The sequence below is a fragment of the Triticum urartu genome, chromosome 3A (genome assembly GCF_056163025.1).
Source record: "Triticum urartu cultivar PI428250 chromosome 3A, HENAU_Tu73, whole genome shotgun sequence".
NCBI lineage: Eukaryota > Viridiplantae > Streptophyta > Magnoliopsida > Poales > Poaceae > Triticum > Triticum urartu.
Window position 1 is genome coordinate 734,137,264 of NC_141875.1, and position 16,821 is coordinate 734,154,084.

A 16,821-nucleotide genomic window follows, 5' to 3' on the forward strand; every position below is an offset into this window, starting at 1 on the left:
GCAAAATTCAGCCACGCGCCAAGTAGGTTTACTTATATCTCATTGGCACGTGCAATTCAGCCACGTGCCAAAATTATCTATAAGTGAAGTACATATGTTCGCATCATATTTAGTGCCATTGCAATTCAGCCACTAAATATTGCTAATCTTGGTAGCTATAAGTGAACATATGTTCGCATCATATTTAGTGTCATACAATTCAGCCACGTGCCAAGTAGATTTCTCACGTTTATTAATTCTTGCTCCATCACTTCCTTGTGCCATGGTTGCAATCGTGCTTGCATATCTCCGTTGCTTCTCTTTCATGCATGGACCTTGTCACCATGAGTAAGACATTGCGCTGGTGCCGGAGCCGGAGGTGTGTAAACAAGCTCTTGCTAATCTCGGTAAAAAAACATATGTTCACTTATAGCTAGTTAAAAGAAATTTAAAAAGCTTTACTTATATCTCATTGAGATCTTGGAAAAAATCGACCGTACACTAGCTAGCTGAGTGAATTAAAAAAAAGGTCTATGGTCAAGCTTCCCGGTCCCTACACTTAGTTAGCTGAAACTGTTGGTTTGATCTGACGACTAAACAGGCCAGTTAGATCTAATACTCTAACAGAAAAAGGGGAATGAATAATGTTAAGTGAAGGGGCTCACGCACCAACGTACGTGAGCCTTGATCGAACTAACGCACCCTGATCTGGGGCGCCCAAAAACCAACTCGACACCCATCATGGCGCATGGCCAGATATCTCCCTCTCCCAAGATAATTTCAAAATCGGCCCGTCACAATGCAAACCCTATGTGAAGAATTAAGTGTCAAATTGCCAGAGCTTCCAACGGGGAGAGAGGACGGGACCCTAGCGGTTGGGTGGGCTGGTCCAATTTTAGCTAGCGTACACACGGGTTTTGCCAACCTTCCAGAACATTAATTCTGTTTTTTTTACCTGTTTTGCGAACCATTTGGAAGGTTCATGTGCGGACTTTACTCATTTTCATTTTTTCTTTTCTTTTTCCACCTGTTTCTTTTGACATTTTTCTTTGATTTCGTTCTTATTTTATTTTTTATTTTACAAACACTCCCTATAAGGCATTTTAGGCACCACAGAGGGAGTAGTTTCTTTTCCTAAAACACTCGGAAATTTAAAAAATTATTTGGAATTTTAAATTTGTTTGGCATTCAGGAAATCTTCCAGATTTTTCATAAAATGATCGTGTTTCAAATTTAATTGAAAATTTAAAAATTATCACATTTTTCAAATTCGGTTCACAAATTCAAAAACACTGAAAAAATGATCAAAAAACAGAATTTAAAAAAAGTTTAGCATTTCCAAATTTAGTTGTGATTTTCAGAATATGTTCGGAAAATTTAAAAAAAATCATAATTACAAAATTTGTTTGTGTTAAAAAAAGTTTGGAAAATTCAAAAGATGTTCGTAATTTTTAATAATTGTTCTAAGACTTTTATTAAAAATTTCATTACACAAACTCTGTATGCAAGTTATAGTACCTCGATTTGGTTTGCTACATGTATCAGTTCGTTCTAGTGCATGGTTCTCAAACTAACTGCAAACATCCCCCCGCTCGCTTCACTACATGCGCCAATGGTCGGCCCAGTGGAGGGCCACATGTGTGTTATGCCGCCAATATGCTGCAAAGAGCGGCAGATGGGAGATCCCCACACACATCAGGACGTCCTAATCAGCACCCTATTTGATCCACAGGTTAAGCACATTCTGGGATGTCCCATTTTTCAATCCTTTTGTGTTGCCATTCCACTATGATTTAATATATTTTTTATGTGTACACCACGTGCTTGCTATGTACTGTGCATCTCCAGGTCATCTATGATACCAACTTGCACAGTACATGATGAAATACTAGGTCAAGTGATCCCTCGATTATCGGCACCCTTAGTCTCAATCTTATTTTCCCCATATGCATCAAAGCCTCCTTTTTTTGGTGGTGGTGGTGGTGGGGGGGGGGGGGGGGGGGGGGGGGGGGAATACGTCATAACCTCCTTGACATTTCCTAAATTTCTTATTATCTCTTATATGTTTGCTAAGTCCCAATATTTTTATTATGAAGATATTGCAGGAGATATTTGTGCTCACACAGGGACTAAGGGCTCCTTTCATCAAAGGAACTACATAGGATTTTCGGAGGATCTGGATCCTTAGGATTTTTTTCCTATGGTGGTCTTCTGTTTACATGATTGGAATCCTTAGGAATTTTTTCGTAGGATTCATCTGCACTACATTTTGGAGGAAAAATTCCATCCACTCAAACCTGTTCGTAGAATTCCTTTATTTTCATGTGCTATCAAACACTCTTCCATCCAAATTCATGTAGTTTTGTAATCATGTAGGATACAAGAGGACATGATACTCTGTTTCTGCGTTTTGCCTATTCCTTTTTGAGAATCCCGTGAATCAAAGAGACCTTGAATTTCTCGGAGTTTAGGATTCTTGTTCTCTGTATTTTTTTTGAGGGATTTTCTCTCTCTTTATAAAATCCTCCGTGTACTCGTATAGAAGGCCCAATGGGGCATGTCTGTGTCTCGCTTGGCGTGAGACAGAGGTAGATTGTCGCAAGAATGGGCTTGTCTTTTTCTTTTGAGTGGAAGGAATGGGCTTGTCTTTTCTAGTTAGTTTGTTCTGCTCGCCGACTATTCATCACCCTGGGTGAGGAATAGTTATTCTTCACCCCCCTCTATTTTACCATCAATGGACCGTAATTTTACGTTCCGTAAGTTTTGCCTTATTTCTGACGTAAAATGAGATCGTAAGAAAATATATAATCGTCGTAAAAATATATTTTATGTTATGTAAAATTACGAACGTAAAAATATAGTGTAAAATATACATAAACTGCAAATTTTCTTGTCTTAAGACCTATGTTTTTATTTTCTTATGCCAAATTTTACGTAGTGAATCAATAGGAATGTAACTATTTGAATTCCAAATGTAATTTAATAACGAAATGATCGTAAGATTACCTCAGGTGAAGAATAACTTATTCTGCACCCTGGGTGATGTATAACACTATAACACTATTTCACAAATCACTTTACTTAAATTTTAAAAATATTCACCATGCATTTAAATTGCACATGTGGTGTAAAAAATGTTTGCACTTTGAAATATGTTCATACCATACAATAAAAATGTTCATGACATTTAAACCAGGTCTATTTATAACCTTACTGCGAGACATAGCAGCGTCTCGCCTTCAGCGATCCTGCGAACGGCCCAACAAGTGGTTTTCCTGTGTGTGCAGGTAGCGTTTTTTGTTTTTATTTTGCACGCTGGTTTCTTTAAGATCGGTTTTCCTTTTTCTGTTCTGTTCGGTTATTTTATTGATTTTTTATTTCTGGCTTTTCCTTTTTTCGGTTTCTTTTCTTCTTCTTTTTCTTCCATTTTTCGTTTTTTCCCTTCTCTGCAGTTCTTTACCAGTTTTTTTTGTTTTTGGCCTTTGCATTTTTCTTTTTATTTATCATTATCCTTTGCTAAAATACACGTTGACTGTTTTTCAATACACGTTGTACATTTCTCATATATAAGCATAACATTTTTTGATACACGTTGAACATTTGTGACATACATAATCATCATTTTTTCAGATACATGTTTGGGACAATTTTTTGCATACACCTTAAACAATTTTTGGAATGAAACCAAACATTTTTTTTGCATTGAATAAACAATGTTTTTTAAAACGTTACGAAGATTTGTTTAAAAATGTGAACATTTTTCAAATGTCCTGCACATTTTTTTGAATGACACAACACAAAAACTTTTTTTAATTGCAGGAATATTGTTTGACGCCATAAAATTTCTTTATAAATAATATTAGAAACATTTCTGAAATCATGATCATTTTTAAATGTCACATATATTTTTTTGGAATCAGGTGAACCGGTTTTTACATTGTGCGAGTATTAATTTTTTTTTAAAAAAACTTATGTACATGTTTTGCAACACGTGAACATTTTTTAAATGCCAAACTAATTGCAAGAGTCAACTGTTTTCATTAATAGGGAAGGGACCAAACAGAATACACGAACGAATAAAGCCCGTTCAAGAGAGAGCGGGCTTAAGCCCACCTTCTTCCCCATTTCATCACCTAGCCCCCTCTCCGTCCGGCCCTCCTCCTCTCCCCTCCTCCTCTCCCCATCGCAAACCCCTAAACCCCCCAGAAAATGGCGGCGCCGCCGGCCCACCTCCGCCGCCTCCTCCTGCCGCACCTCCGCCGGAACCGCCTCTTCTCCGCCCTCACCGACACCCCTTCCTCGCCCCAGCCGACCGCCCCGACCTCAGACGCCATCCTCTACTCGCTCCGCGGCCTCTCCAAGGACCCGCCGCAGGCGCTCTCCCTCTTCCAGCGCGCGGCGGCCGCGGGCCACCCGCTCGGCCCCGCGGCCTACAACCTCATGCTGCGCACGCTCGCCTCCACCCCGGACGCCGCGCGGGCCCACTTCTGGCCCTTCCTCCGCGACATGGACGCCGCCGGCCACTCCGTCGACCAGGGCACCTACCTCGCCGCCCTCGCCTCCTTCAAGCGCGCCAGCCTCGCCACCGACTACGCCACCCTCTCCGCCCGCCTCGCCAAGTCCCGGGCCGACCACGCCGCCTCCGGCGGCACCCCCGTCACCGCCCTCGCCGACGCCGTCCGCGGGCTCGACCTCGACCAGCCGGGGGCGGACGAGGAGCTCGAGACGAAGCTGGAGGGCGTCGCCGAGCAGCTGCTGCCGCTCACGGAGGCCGCCGTGGCCGGGGTGCTGCGGGAGGCGAGGGACGTCCCCGCCAAGGCGCTCGCTTTCTTCCGGTGGGCCGGCCGGCAGAACGGGTACGAGCACGGGTCCATCGCCTACAACGCGATGGCGAGGGTGCTTGGCCGGGAGGAATCGCAGCGGGATTTCTGGGATCTGGTGCAAGAGATGAAGGCCGGCGAGCTGCACATTGACATCGATACCTACATGAAGCTGTCCCGGCAGTTCCAGAAGCGCCACATGATGACCGAGGCCGTGGAGCTCTACGAGCTCATGATGGACGGCCCCTACAAGCCCGCGCAGCAGGACGGGCCGCTGCTCCTCCGGCGCATCGCCATGGGGCCAGAGCCTGACCTCGAGCTGGTGTATCGTGTGGTGAGGAAGTTCGAGGCCGTCTATGAGTTCAAGACAAAGAATGTGTTTGATGGGATCCACAGGGCGCTCACGAGCAATGGCAGGTTCGACGAGGCCGCGGAGATCGTGGAAAGGATGAGAGGCGCTGGCCACCAGCCGGACAACATCACTTATAGCCAGCTGGTCTTTGGGCTGTGCAAGGCCGCCAAGTGCGATGAAGCTCGCAAGGTGCTCGATGAAATGGAGGCTGAGGGTTGCACGCCGGACTTGAAGACCTGGACCATGTTGATCCAAGGGCACTGTGCCGCTGGGGAGGTGGACAAGGCTCTGCAGTACTTGACAGAGATGATCGAGAAGGACTTGGAGGCAGACGCCGATTTGCTGGATGTGATGGTGAAAGGTCTGTGCAAACAGGAAAAGATTGATGCGGCTTACACTTTGTTTGTTGAGATGGTGGACAATGCCAAGTTGAACCCTTGGCAAGGAACTTACAAGCATATCATTGCCGAGTTGCTGAGGGTGAAGAAACTCGAGGAGGCACTGGGCCTTCTTAAATCAATGAAAGCCCGCAAGTTTCCACCTTTTGCAGACCCCTTCCCTTCAAACATCGCTGAATACGGGACGCTTGAAGATGCCAGGGACTTTCTCAAGGCCTTGAAAGGATCATCTAATAACTATCCGCAGCCCCCTATTTATGTGCAGATGTTCAAGGCATTCTTTGCGGAGGGGAGATACTCAGAAGCTCAGGATTTACTCTACAAATGCCCCATCCATATCCGCAGGCATCATGATGTCACCGAGCTGTTTGAACCAAAAAAAGTTCAGGCTACTGCTTGACTGAAGAACAATAAATTGTTGGTGAGATTATGGTGAACTCCTGCTTTCGCATACTAGCTAGCTGTTGTTTAGTGATCCTGGTCATGAGTTGTTACATGGTAATAATTGTAATGCGAATATTTCGTTGAGTTGTCTTTTCTGTCCTTTCTCCTCTCTTCCTTTTTGCATCTTTGCAAATGTTCCATTTGAAATACAACCTAAGTTTCACCCTCTACCTTCTTTTTGTGTTGATCACAACTTTTTGAGCTACAACACACATATCTAGAGCTTAGAATTATGATTTATGTTCCCATAATGATCAGTGCTGATATGATGAGCAGGTCAGGACTCTATTGGTTTAGTTAGAACTCACAGCTAGTATGAGCCTTTGTTTACTGCAGCATGCTTGTCAAATTTATTTATCAGCATGTCCCTTTTTTCTATGTTATAAGCTGCTATAGTTTAGTGCTAGGTCAAATTACTAATGGACTTTGTTGAATTTTTAGGTAAAACATTGTTATTGGTATCTTAATGTTCGAATTATAGGGGAAGTTTGTAAACGATTGACCACCATGGGAGTCCATAATTTGTCCCTCGTAAATTCATGGTTAATAGAAGACTAATAAGCTACAGAATGCTTATCCCTTCACATCGTATTTCAATAGAAACAAGTCGAACAGAATCTTTGTAATGACCATACTTTCATTTCATATACATAGGTGAATAATAATACATCCTATGCACATCACTCTTATTCATGTTACAAATAAGAACACCATAATAACACAACCTCGGGATATCCAGGGCACCTCCAAGCAGCACCTCTTATTTGAACTTTCACACTGGACAAAGCATGCACAGATAATACCATGACTAAGGAACTCTGGCTCTCTTAAGAAGATGGATACATGGTTGTGCTCTTCTGGAGTGCCTTGTCCACCTCCCGTACTTTTCTGTCCTTTCTCCTCTCTTCCTTTCTCCCAGTACTTTCTGTGTCTTTGCAAATGCCGTTCCATTTGAAATACAACCTAAGTTTCATGCTGTACCTTCTTCTTTTCGTGTTGATCACAACCTTTTGAGCTACAGCACTACATATGTAGAGCTTAGGATTATGATATATGATCCTATAATGATCAGTGTTGATATGATGAGCAGGTCAGGACTCTATTGGTTTAGTCGGAACTCACAGCTAGTATGAGGTTGTTTACTGTGGCGTGCCTGTCAAATTTATTTATCAGCATGTACCCTTTTTCTGTGTTATAGGCTGGTATAGTCAGAACTTCGTTGTAGTTTTAAGTAAGATATTTTTATTGGTATCTTAATGTTCGGATTATAGGGGAAATTAGTAAACAATTGGCCATCGTGGGAGTCCATAATTTATCCCTCCTAAATTGATGGTTAATAGAAAGACCAAATATGCCACAGAAAGCTTATTCTCTCACATCATATTCAAATAGAAACAAGTCGAACAGAATCACTGTAATAACCACACTTTCATTTCATATATAAGAATATCATACAGCAGTGAATAACAGTACAGCCTATTTCACATCACTCTTATTCATGTTACAAATAAGAACACCATAGTAGCATAACCTCAGGATATCTAGGGCACCTCCAAGCAGCACCTCTTATTTGAACTTTCATGCTGGACGAAGCATGAACAGATAATACCATGACTAAGGAACCTTGGTTCTCTTAAGAAGATGGATACATAGTTGTGCTCTTCTGGAGTGCCCAAGACATGTGCTTACGCTTGATGAAGTCTGAAGCCACCGAATCCACATCTGTATTCACATCATCTTTCTTGATAGGATTGGCATGGTTGTCCTGAAACCTGACTTGTTTTTTGGGCGCTTGGACATGGTTCGCTCCTACTGCTGCTTCTTTCTTCGTAACACTGGCATGGTTGTCCTGAAAGTTGGCATGGGGATGGTGGGCTTGGAAGTAGAGCATACGAGTGTGCGACATTGCTCTGTGGCTCCTTGCTTGGGGGTACGAGGAAATGCTGGAAGGGCAGGAACTGGTTTGTTGCTGTGATGTGCTCTTGTCCTCTTTTATAGGCCCATAAGGATGCTTATTCTTAGACGGCAAGTGGGCATCATATTCTCCACTGCTGACAATTTTGAGATATTTTTCGTGTTCTCTTTCTTGTTAGCTTTCTTCATTCAATTTGTTAGGCGTTGAATGACTCCATCTTTATCTTGTAAAGTATTTTTGCTTGCTAGGGCTTCTCGCTTAGCGTGGACCTAAGTTAAGTTCCTTCTGCAGTTCTTTTTTCATAGGACGCAGTTGAGTTGTTTTTCCACTTCCTCTTATAAAGATAAGTAATATCTTCTTTCGTATGCTGGCATGAACCAGTTCAGGAAATTATATATTTTACACTTTTTGTTAACCGTGAATAACAAGGCAAGTCCCAAGCATATGATCCAGCTCTTTTACTGCAGTGATTTGTGATAATATTCAGTCCATGGATCCATCAAACTACTAGAAAAAATAAGGATGCTTATTCTCCGCTTTTGACAATTTTGAGCGACTATTTCGTGTTAGCTTTATTCATTCAAATTTGTTAGGCGTTGAATGACTCCATCGTTATCTTGTAACATGATTTGGCTTGCTAGGGTTCTAGCTGAGCATGGACCTAAGTTTTTAGTTCCTTTTGCAGCTTCTTCTTCTCTCTCTTTTTAAATAGGATTTGTTGAGTTGCTTTTCCCCTTCAGCTGGTAAAGATAAGTGGTATCTTCTTTCATATGCTGGATTATAAATTTTTCCACCTTTCATTAACTATGAATAACAAGGCAAGTCCTAAGCATATATATTGTCTAGCTCTTTTACTGGGTTTATCTGTTTCACTGTATTTTTAGTTAATTTCATCCCTGTGACTGTCTACATGAACTCTGATTGAGTGATAGTCGTGCTGCAGCGATTTGTAAATTATTCAGTCCCAAGGATCCATCAAACAACTGGGACAAAAATAACGTTTCCTTTCTTTATCTTTTTCTGGAAGGTATCATAATTTATAATAATCTGCTTCAAATTTTGTTTTTGTAGTAGAGGTAGGTGCCCATGAATTTAGAACCATGCTCTGGTGTATAGATGCTGCAACTATTACTACATTATACGTGTATGCTGTTTCTTGTGACGAAAAGCTATTCCCATTGCTCCTTTCCTTTGCATATGATTCTAAACCTATCATCTTCCTGTTTCTGAAAGGGTGTGCATCAGAATGGCTATCGAGCTGCTTCGAAGGCATTACCTTTTTCTAAAGGTGTTCATGAATTTAAAGCCATGCTCTGGTGTATGTATAGATGCTGCAACTATTACTAACATTATACGTGTACGATGCTTCCCTGCGGGGAAAAGCCACCACCAGTGCTCCTTAACTTTGCATATGATTCTCAGTCTATCATCTTTCCATTTCCCGAAAAGAACTGGATGCTTTTTCTATTTCTTCGGTCCACATTTCATGTTCCTGAATAATAATGATATCCTGCAACCACAATGAAAGGGACCTAACCACTGCTTCCATTTGCCTGCAGAGACGGATTTGCCGCACGATCGGGTGAAAACGATGCGGAAGACGCTGCCTGGAAGGCATATCCGATGTGGTGGCGCTCCGTGGATCAATCCAGGGCGCTGGTTTCTTGACGGAGTTTGGCATGATAGTGATTGGCAATAATAGAAAGAAGTCATATGTTGATAGGTAGATATGCTCCTTGCCTGGGAAGATGCTTCGTGCATCCCATGCGCTAGCACTATTATCCGCAGAATGTTTATCACATGGGCATCTTGATAATTTTATATATCCTTTATTATACAGTTGGAAATGTAACAGTTTATATTCTAGAAAAGCGGCAATGCTTGGTGGCTGTCAAATTTTTTACAATGCCTTACTGCAGTTGAGAACTTGCAGGCCTTCTGCTGGTAGTGTTATCTAGAATCTCTGTTCGTTTCTTTTCGCTATATTTGTTTTGCCATCAGTTTTTGCTATATGCAAGTTGCTTGATCTTGTTTTATTCAGTCAATCAATTATTCTGTGACCATTTGATTTGTATGGAAATATGTGCCCTGTGATTGGATATTGATACGAGATGTGACCATATTTGAAAATTCAGCAAAATAAAGCCCCTTTATTTTGTTGATGATAGGTGCTCATTGCTTGGCTGTGTGCTGCACACATAGATGCTTCTCATTTGTCTTAACCATAAAATCGCACACTATTACATTTTGTAGGACAATTTTTTTGATTTGGATTTTGTGGATGTAATCGTGCTATTTTTAAATATATTTGAAAGCAATCATTGGCTTTTACTTTGATTCCTAAAAATAACAAAAAATGACTAGCAAATTCTGTAAAACTAATCACCAAATGCATTCCATAGATAAAATAAAATGGTGCAGCTTGGTACTCCCTTGGTCCCAAAATTCTTGTTTTAGATTCGTCTAGATGCGAATGTATCTAATACTAAAACATGACTTGTTACATCCGTATTTAGACAAATCTAAGACAAGAATTTTGGGACGGAGGGAGTAGTAATGAATAAGTATTATTTTTTAGTCAGAGTTGAAACTTTTGTCTCTTCTTTGTCCTTAGCTCATCCAGTCATATTTCTTGCCAATTTTTGCATGTGCAACATGTAACATCATGCTAAACATTATTTTTTCCAAAATATCATAGTTTTAAAAATCATACATTATTAAAACTAGGCGAAGAAGATATAAATTTCGCACAACCTGGAATAAACTGTTTTTTTTTCGTATTATGTGAGCCCAGCTCTACTTGCGGCCCGGCCCACTCAGGAGCTCAGGCTCATCCACTTCCCTCCCCCGCCACCGGCACCGCCTGCTCCCCTCGCCGGCTCTCGGAATCCCCGCCGGCCAGCCTCCGGGCGGCTCCCATGGCAGCGGCGGCGTCCACGGCGATGCTCTCCGGCTGCGCCCGTACGCTCCCCAGCGCCCTAAGCTCCAGCGCCCGCGCCACGCGCCTGGTCCCATTCGCGCCACGCTCACGCCCCCGCCCGTTTCGCGCCGCCGCCGCCACCCTCCGCGAGGTATGCTCCGGCCGCGTCCCCGACCACGTCCTCCAGAGGTAACGGCTCCTCCGAAGCCCCACCCCACAGCTCCTCCCCTTTCTTCCTCCCCCTTCCTGCATTTGGTACCAATTTCTCACTGAAAGTTCAGTATTTTTGCAGGGCCGAGGACGTCGGGTACACCTCACCCACCGAGGTGCAGGAGCAGTCCCTGCCGGTGCTCCTCGCCGGCCAGGACTGCATCCTCCACGCCCAGGTGCGCGCTCGCCGCCGCCCTCGAGCTCCGTCGATTTCTTTCAGAAATTCATACTGCAGAATGACAGTGTGATTCTTGATGTAGACAGGTTCAGGGAAGACGCTGGCCTACCTCCTGGCGGTCTTCTCGGCGATAGACGTCGGCCGGTCCTCGGTGCAGGCGCTGGTTATCGTGCCGACGCGGGAGCTCGGCATCCAGGTGAGGTTGTCTTGTAGCTGTTGTTTTGCTCTGCTGCATCAGCCTCGCGTGCCGGGTGGTGAGAGGTCTGACTAGCCTGTTGCTGTCTGTATGCATGGCGTCGCCCACAAGGTCACCAAAGTCGCCAGGCTTCTCGCGGCGAAGACTTGCAACGTCATGGCCTTGCTTGACGGCGGGATGCTGACAAGGCAAAAGAGCTGGTTAAAGGCAAGTGATCATCATCCCTTGGTGGATTTCTGTGTCAATGCTGATGCGTGCTTAGTTGCAGAAACATTTTTAGATCTAGTCTCATGTCGATAGCGTTTAAGATTCTTACAAGTATATATGATTATATTTCATAGTTAGCTGGGAAGGAGAGGAAGGAGAATTGGCTTGGCAGATATGCATATTCATGTATAATTCTGTTGTACTTGGCATATGAAGAGTGCTGTTGTAGTGTTATATAATGTACTCTGCGTTTCTTTTATCTGTTGTGCTGTCTCCCTGCTAACAACATTGGTCTGTTTTCAGGCAGAGCCCCCTGCAATAATTGTAGCAACTGTTGCAAGCTTGTGCCAGATGGTTGAGAAGCGTGCTTTCAGTCTTGGGTCAATCAAAATACTAGTTATCGATGAGGTGGCCACTCTGTTCTTCAGCCGCAAACCAAGTTTACCTATGCAGTGTCTACATATCTCCTATGATGCCATGCTTATTCGTTTGGAAAGAGATTAGCTAATTTCAAAAACCTTGCTGTTTTGTCAGGTTGATTTCATTTTTGGATCATCAAAGCAAGTGAACTCCCTTCGCAAGATACTGAATTCTTACACAGCAGCTTCCAGCCGTCAGACCATCTTTGCTAGCGCATCCATACCTCAGCACAATCGCTTTGTGCATGACTGCGTGCAACATAAATGGACCAAGGTTATCTAACATCCATTGCGGTTGTGGACTATCGTGATTGTTTGTCTACATGCCTTGAATGTGCATTCTAATTACTGCCTGAATGGCTGTGCCTTTTGAACTTCAGATGGATACAGATATTAGTTTTCACATGTGTGTCTTACCTTTGTGCAGAGCGATGTGGTTCATGTTCATGTCAACCCTGTCCAGCCCATGCCTTCACACCTACATCACACATATGTGGTGAGCATATCTTTGAATGACCACTTTCATCTTAAAGTTTATTTCCTGCATGGTACTCCGTCCATTCCAAAATACTTGTCGTGGTTTTAGTTCAAAAGTACATTTGAATTTGCACTTATTAGAAAATTTAGTCGTTTTACTTGGCACGGCAGACCTTCTCTTATTCCGTGGATCTTCCCCTCCACAGCTAGTATCTTCTGATCAACTAAGTGCACAAGCACAACCAATCTCCTTACTCCTGAAAGCTCTTTTTTGACCCCATTCTGATTCTCAATCCTTACGAGAACATAATCAATGTACAGATCTGCAGCAAGAAGGAACGGTTGCATGTTTTGCTATCCTTGCTTGAGAGGGATGCACCAAAGTCGGTGATTATATTTGTCGCTCAACAGGTAATAGTATAAATTAATTCAGTTTATGACATGGCATGTCGATTGTTTTTTTTTTCAATTGTAAAATAGCCTATGTATCATGGGATACCCTTTCACCTGTTTTCCGAGGTGCTAACTTATGAACTATCATAGCGAGATCCATCATAGTTTCAGTTTCTGCTATGGTAGTGGCATGGTTCTATGATCAGTGCCCTGTTCAAAACCGTAGTGTTATTATTATGCCTTAAAATTAGTTCCACTTGGAAAACTTCTATATTCATATAAGTGACAATTCTGGGTTAGTTTATAATTGCTGTGTTGTCAAGTTCTTAGAACACATATACGAGTCTTGACTAAAATCATGGTAGACTAGTAGTAGTCTGAGAACAGCACTCTTTGATAACCGTTGCAACCTATTCTTTTTAGTCTGAGAAATCAAAAAGGGCTGGAAATCCTCCGTCGTCTACACTCGTTGTCGAGTTCCTGAGAACAGAGTATAAAGGCACCCTGGAGGTGCTTGTACTAGAAGAAGATATGAATTTCAATGCTCGGGCCACCTCGTTCACTGTAAGTGCTCCCATTCAATTGTTTGTCTAGACTCCCAGCATCTTTATTATGTTGATTGAAGACGCGCGCATCAATTTACCGTATGGCTGCAGGAAGTCAAGGGAAAAGGTTTCCTGCTAGTTTCGACGGACATAGCGAGCAGAGGGTTCGACCTTCCACAGACCAGCCACATATACAACTTCGACCTTCCTAAGACGGCGACCGACTACCTCCACCGTGCCGGAAGAACTGGGAGAGAACCGTTCTCCAAGTCGGAGTGCAGCGTGACGACCCTCATAACGGAGGAGGAGCACTTTGTGCTACAGAGGTTCCAGAACGAGCTCAAGTTCCACTCCCAACGGCTGCCCTTGGAGTCCATGTTCACTTTCAACATGTAAATAGTTCTTCCTCCATGTTTTATCTAGACTGGAGGTTATTATTTATTTATGTAGTGCTCAAGGTGAAGATATGTGTATTAGAACGAACAGCCATGAATCTTAATAAGCTTTGTCAAATTCAACAGCACTTTCCACTCATCCACAAACATGCAAAGCATATAGTTAGACAAAATCACGCACATGTCACATTCTATTCGTAGTTCCACTCATCCACAAGTTAGTTATCGGCACGAAAGAGTGAGATTATCGTTACATAAACGATGCAAACGATAACAAATTCAGAACCATTATGTTCTGGCACAATGGAAGCTGCCTAGATGCTCGTGGGATCATTCCATAAGCGATACCGATGACTGTCTAGTTTGGGGTCGCGCCTGGTCTATCATGAAGAGGAATATGGCTACAGGGGCTGGACTACTGGCACTGCTGGCAAGTGATAGGTTCTACAGGCTCCTCAATCAGTCTCATATCATAGGCCACGATCTTCACCTTGGGGAGGACTGTTTCGATCTCCTCGTTCTTGAATGTTGTGTTTCTCAGGATGAGAGTCCACTCGCTGTCGCAGAACCTGTACGTGCGCAGATTGCCGCCCTGTCAAGCCAAGAGGAGAACAATCATGCATGTGAGTGAAATCAATGTATGCATGGAAACATGACTACAGATTGCAATATTGTGAAGACAGTATTCTGAATTTGACGGAAACCAGGAAATCATTACAGATTACAATATTGTGAAGACAGTATTCTGAAACCAAGAAATCATGCATGTGAATGAAATCAATGTATGCATGGAAACATGACTACAGATTACAATATTGTGAAGACAGTATTCTGAATTTGACGGAAATACTAGCCAGGCAGAACTATTTGAGTGAAGCTATTGCCATGTGGAAGTATTGCTTTCTGAAATAATTAAACAGCATCACCTAGATGCTTGCCAGGCCATGCAAAAATGAGTGTTGTTTCCAGAATTATTTCTGGGTTTGAATACAGTATGTTCTCCAAAACTCAGCAAACAAATTCAGATACTACTTGGAAACGGTTGCAAGAAACTACCGTATGTAAGTTAAGAGTGAAATCATCCAGTAGGTCCATATGGAAGTCAGGAACAAGACAGGAAATTAATCCACACACTTGCATGTTGCAGACAGTTTACCCTTCCATAAACTAAGCAATTAATATGAGCACATAGTTACATACTATGTTTCAGACAAAAGCAAACAAATCTCCTGGAATGCCTTAACTGATCACGAAATTGTGGTTTAACTGAAACAAATCTCCTGCCATAACTGAAACAAATCTCCTGCCATATATAATTTGTTCAGGTTTCTTTTCCAGGGGAAGCATAAATCTGCTTCTAAACGAACACATGCCGGCCCTGTGGCGAGTTGGAAAATAACTATGCCGAGCAATTTACTTCAAGATTAAGCACGCAAGTCAACATGGCATCAAGTCAAACATAAGGCATAAAAGCTCTGCATCATCAGGATAACAACTAGTTACACTGACAGGTAGCAACAGCAGCAAGGTATCTCAGCATGCATTGCATTAACTATTCCCTTCAAACAAACCTGTATGTATGTGCATCACAATAGCACAGAGATGAATGTGTAGCACATATAAGAAAGAGAGTAGGGAATTTGGTTGGCACCTTGAAGACGGCCTTGCTCTCGACATGCTTGTCCAGCGCGTGGCAGATGGACTGAAACAACAACAAGAACAAGAACAAGACCAGGATCAAAACACCACCTAGCTAGATGCTTGCTCGCTGTTGATCGATGAGTTTCGGAGAGGAACCAGTGCAGTGCAGTGACAGCGTGTGGAAGGGAAGGGAAGGGAAGGGAAGGGGGGACCTTGTCGAACTGCATGACGACGGCCATGGCGAGCTCCGGGCTGAGCGCGCCGCTGCTCACCATCTCGTTCAGCGTGTCGATGAGGGCCACGCCGATCGCGGACTGCCGGTACAGTTCGATCGCCTCCGCCATCCCCTCCCCTCAACCCTGATCCCTGCCGGTCAACAGTAAGCAGCAAGCATCAATCAGACGAGATTCCCAAACCCGCGCCGCAGCAAACGCACCCCGACCGACGACCCCGGCCGCCCCGCCCCTGCAATCGAACCGACGCACGACACGCCCGCCGCAAGACAAAACCCTAGACGTCGGCCCCCCCCGGGGCGCCGCCGCAGAATCAATCGCGCCGCGGCTGCCGGTAACCAGAAACCCCACCCGTCCGGAATGCAGCCAGCTCTGACCTGGTCGATCGGCGGCGGGTGCGCCGGTCGCCGCTCCGGATCTGGAGCCGCAGGGCCGGCGGGCGGGCGAGGCCGGGGTCGGGGTTTGGGAGCGGAGGAGGAATTCGAAATTCGAAATCGGGGAGCTCCTCCGTTTATGTACGGAGGACGGGAGAGGAGGCGGGCGGGGTGCTTCTGCTCTGGCTACTGCGTCGGTTCTCCTGATGAATTCCCGTTTTGCCCCTGGAAGCCAAGCCAGTGGGTGGATTCGACGCCAAGGCAGCCTTGTCATCAATCAAGGCCTAAGGGGCCCAAATCAAGCCACGTGGCCGTCGCGTCCGGCGACCCCGAGGCGATCGTTGGCGCATTCCTCTCTCGCCGCCTAGGGTTTCCAATCCGCCCAGTCGCACACGTCCGTAACCACGCCATCTGCTCCTCGTCGCCGGCGTCGTATTGCCGGGGCGAGGGGCCTCACTCGAGAGCAGTCAAAACATGGTCGTTTCCCAATCCACGCAAAAGCCTTCTGGGTGTTTCTAGGGTAATTGGTCGTAATACACTGGTTTGTTCTAGATGGGAGAGGGTGAGTGGTCTGGTGCTAGGAGAAGACATGGAGGGAGTAGAGGGTATGCTGGGGAGGATGAAGCTGCCAGAGGCGGAGAAGGAGAGTGTGAAGGTGGTACGAGGGAGATCGAAATAGAAGGACCAACGAGTGTCCAAGACTATGGGGAACTCATCTCGGACAC

General features: G+C 44.2%; 3 protein-coding genes across 3 annotated transcripts; 2 read left to right on the top strand and 1 right to left on the bottom strand.

Annotated features, from left to right (window-relative positions):
- The first annotated feature begins 4,122 nt into the window (after positions 1-4,122).
- Positions 4,123-9,957, top strand: BIR6 (Pentatricopeptide repeat (PPR) superfamily protein). The gene is made up of 2 exons (XM_087514404.1): positions 4,123-5,970; positions 9,468-9,957. The coding sequence occupies exon 1, from the start codon at positions 4,189-4,191 to the stop codon at positions 5,947-5,949; it is 1,761 nt and encodes a 586-aa protein (XP_087370530.1). The 5' UTR covers positions 4,123-4,188; the 3' UTR covers positions 5,950-5,970; positions 9,468-9,957.
- Positions 9,958-10,708: 751 nt separating this feature from the next.
- Positions 10,709-13,987, top strand: LOC147982411 (P-loop containing nucleoside triphosphate hydrolases superfamily protein). The gene is made up of 10 exons (XM_087514405.1): positions 10,709-11,017; positions 11,121-11,214; positions 11,299-11,412; positions 11,524-11,623; positions 11,927-12,027; positions 12,154-12,312; positions 12,466-12,534; positions 12,837-12,926; positions 13,332-13,472; positions 13,565-13,987. The coding sequence occupies exons 1-10, from the start codon at positions 10,827-10,829 to the stop codon at positions 13,847-13,849; spliced, it is 1,344 nt and encodes a 447-aa protein (XP_087370531.1). The 5' UTR covers positions 10,709-10,826; the 3' UTR covers positions 13,850-13,987.
- A 34-nt stretch (positions 13,988-14,021) lies between these two features.
- Positions 14,022-16,297, bottom strand: LOC147982412 (transcription initiation factor IIA subunit 2-like). Its single transcript, XM_087514406.1, has 4 exons — positions 16,100-16,297; positions 15,702-15,855; positions 15,500-15,550; positions 14,022-14,440 (listed from the first exon to the last, which is right to left on the bottom strand). Exons 2-4 carry the CDS (start codon positions 15,831-15,833, stop codon positions 14,264-14,266), a joined length of 360 nt encoding a protein of 119 aa, XP_087370532.1. The 5' UTR covers positions 15,834-15,855; positions 16,100-16,297; the 3' UTR covers positions 14,022-14,263.
- Positions 16,298-16,821: the final 524 nt, after the last annotated feature.

Excerpts from the sequence above, each read along its gene's own strand:
- BIR6 (XM_087514404.1), top strand. The coding sequence starts at position 4,189 with ATGGCGGCGCCGCCGGCCCACCTCCGCCGCCTCCTCCTGCCGCACCTC.
- LOC147982411 (XM_087514405.1), top strand. The coding sequence starts at position 10,827 with ATGGCAGCGGCGGCGTCCACGGCGATGCTCTCCGGCTGCGCCCGTACG. Across the intron at positions 11,215-11,298 it reads ACTGCATCCTCCACGCCCAG|ACAGGTTCAGGGAAGACGCT; the intron begins GTGCGCGCTCGC and ends TTCTTGATGTAG. Across the intron at positions 12,028-12,153 it reads AAATACTAGTTATCGATGAG|GTTGATTTCATTTTTGGATC; the intron begins GTGGCCACTCTG and ends CTGTTTTGTCAG.
- LOC147982412 (XM_087514406.1), bottom strand. The coding sequence starts at position 15,833 with ATGGCGGAGGCGATCGAACTGTACCGGCAGTCCGCGATCGGCGTGGCC. Across the intron at positions 15,551-15,701 it reads TCGTCATGCAGTTCGACAAG|TCCATCTGCCACGCGCTGGA; the intron begins GTCCCCCCTTCC and ends TTGTTGTTTCAG. Across the intron at positions 14,441-15,499 it reads AGAGCAAGGCCGTCTTCAAG|GGCGGCAATCTGCGCACGTA; the intron begins GTGCCAACCAAA and ends TTGGCTTGACAG.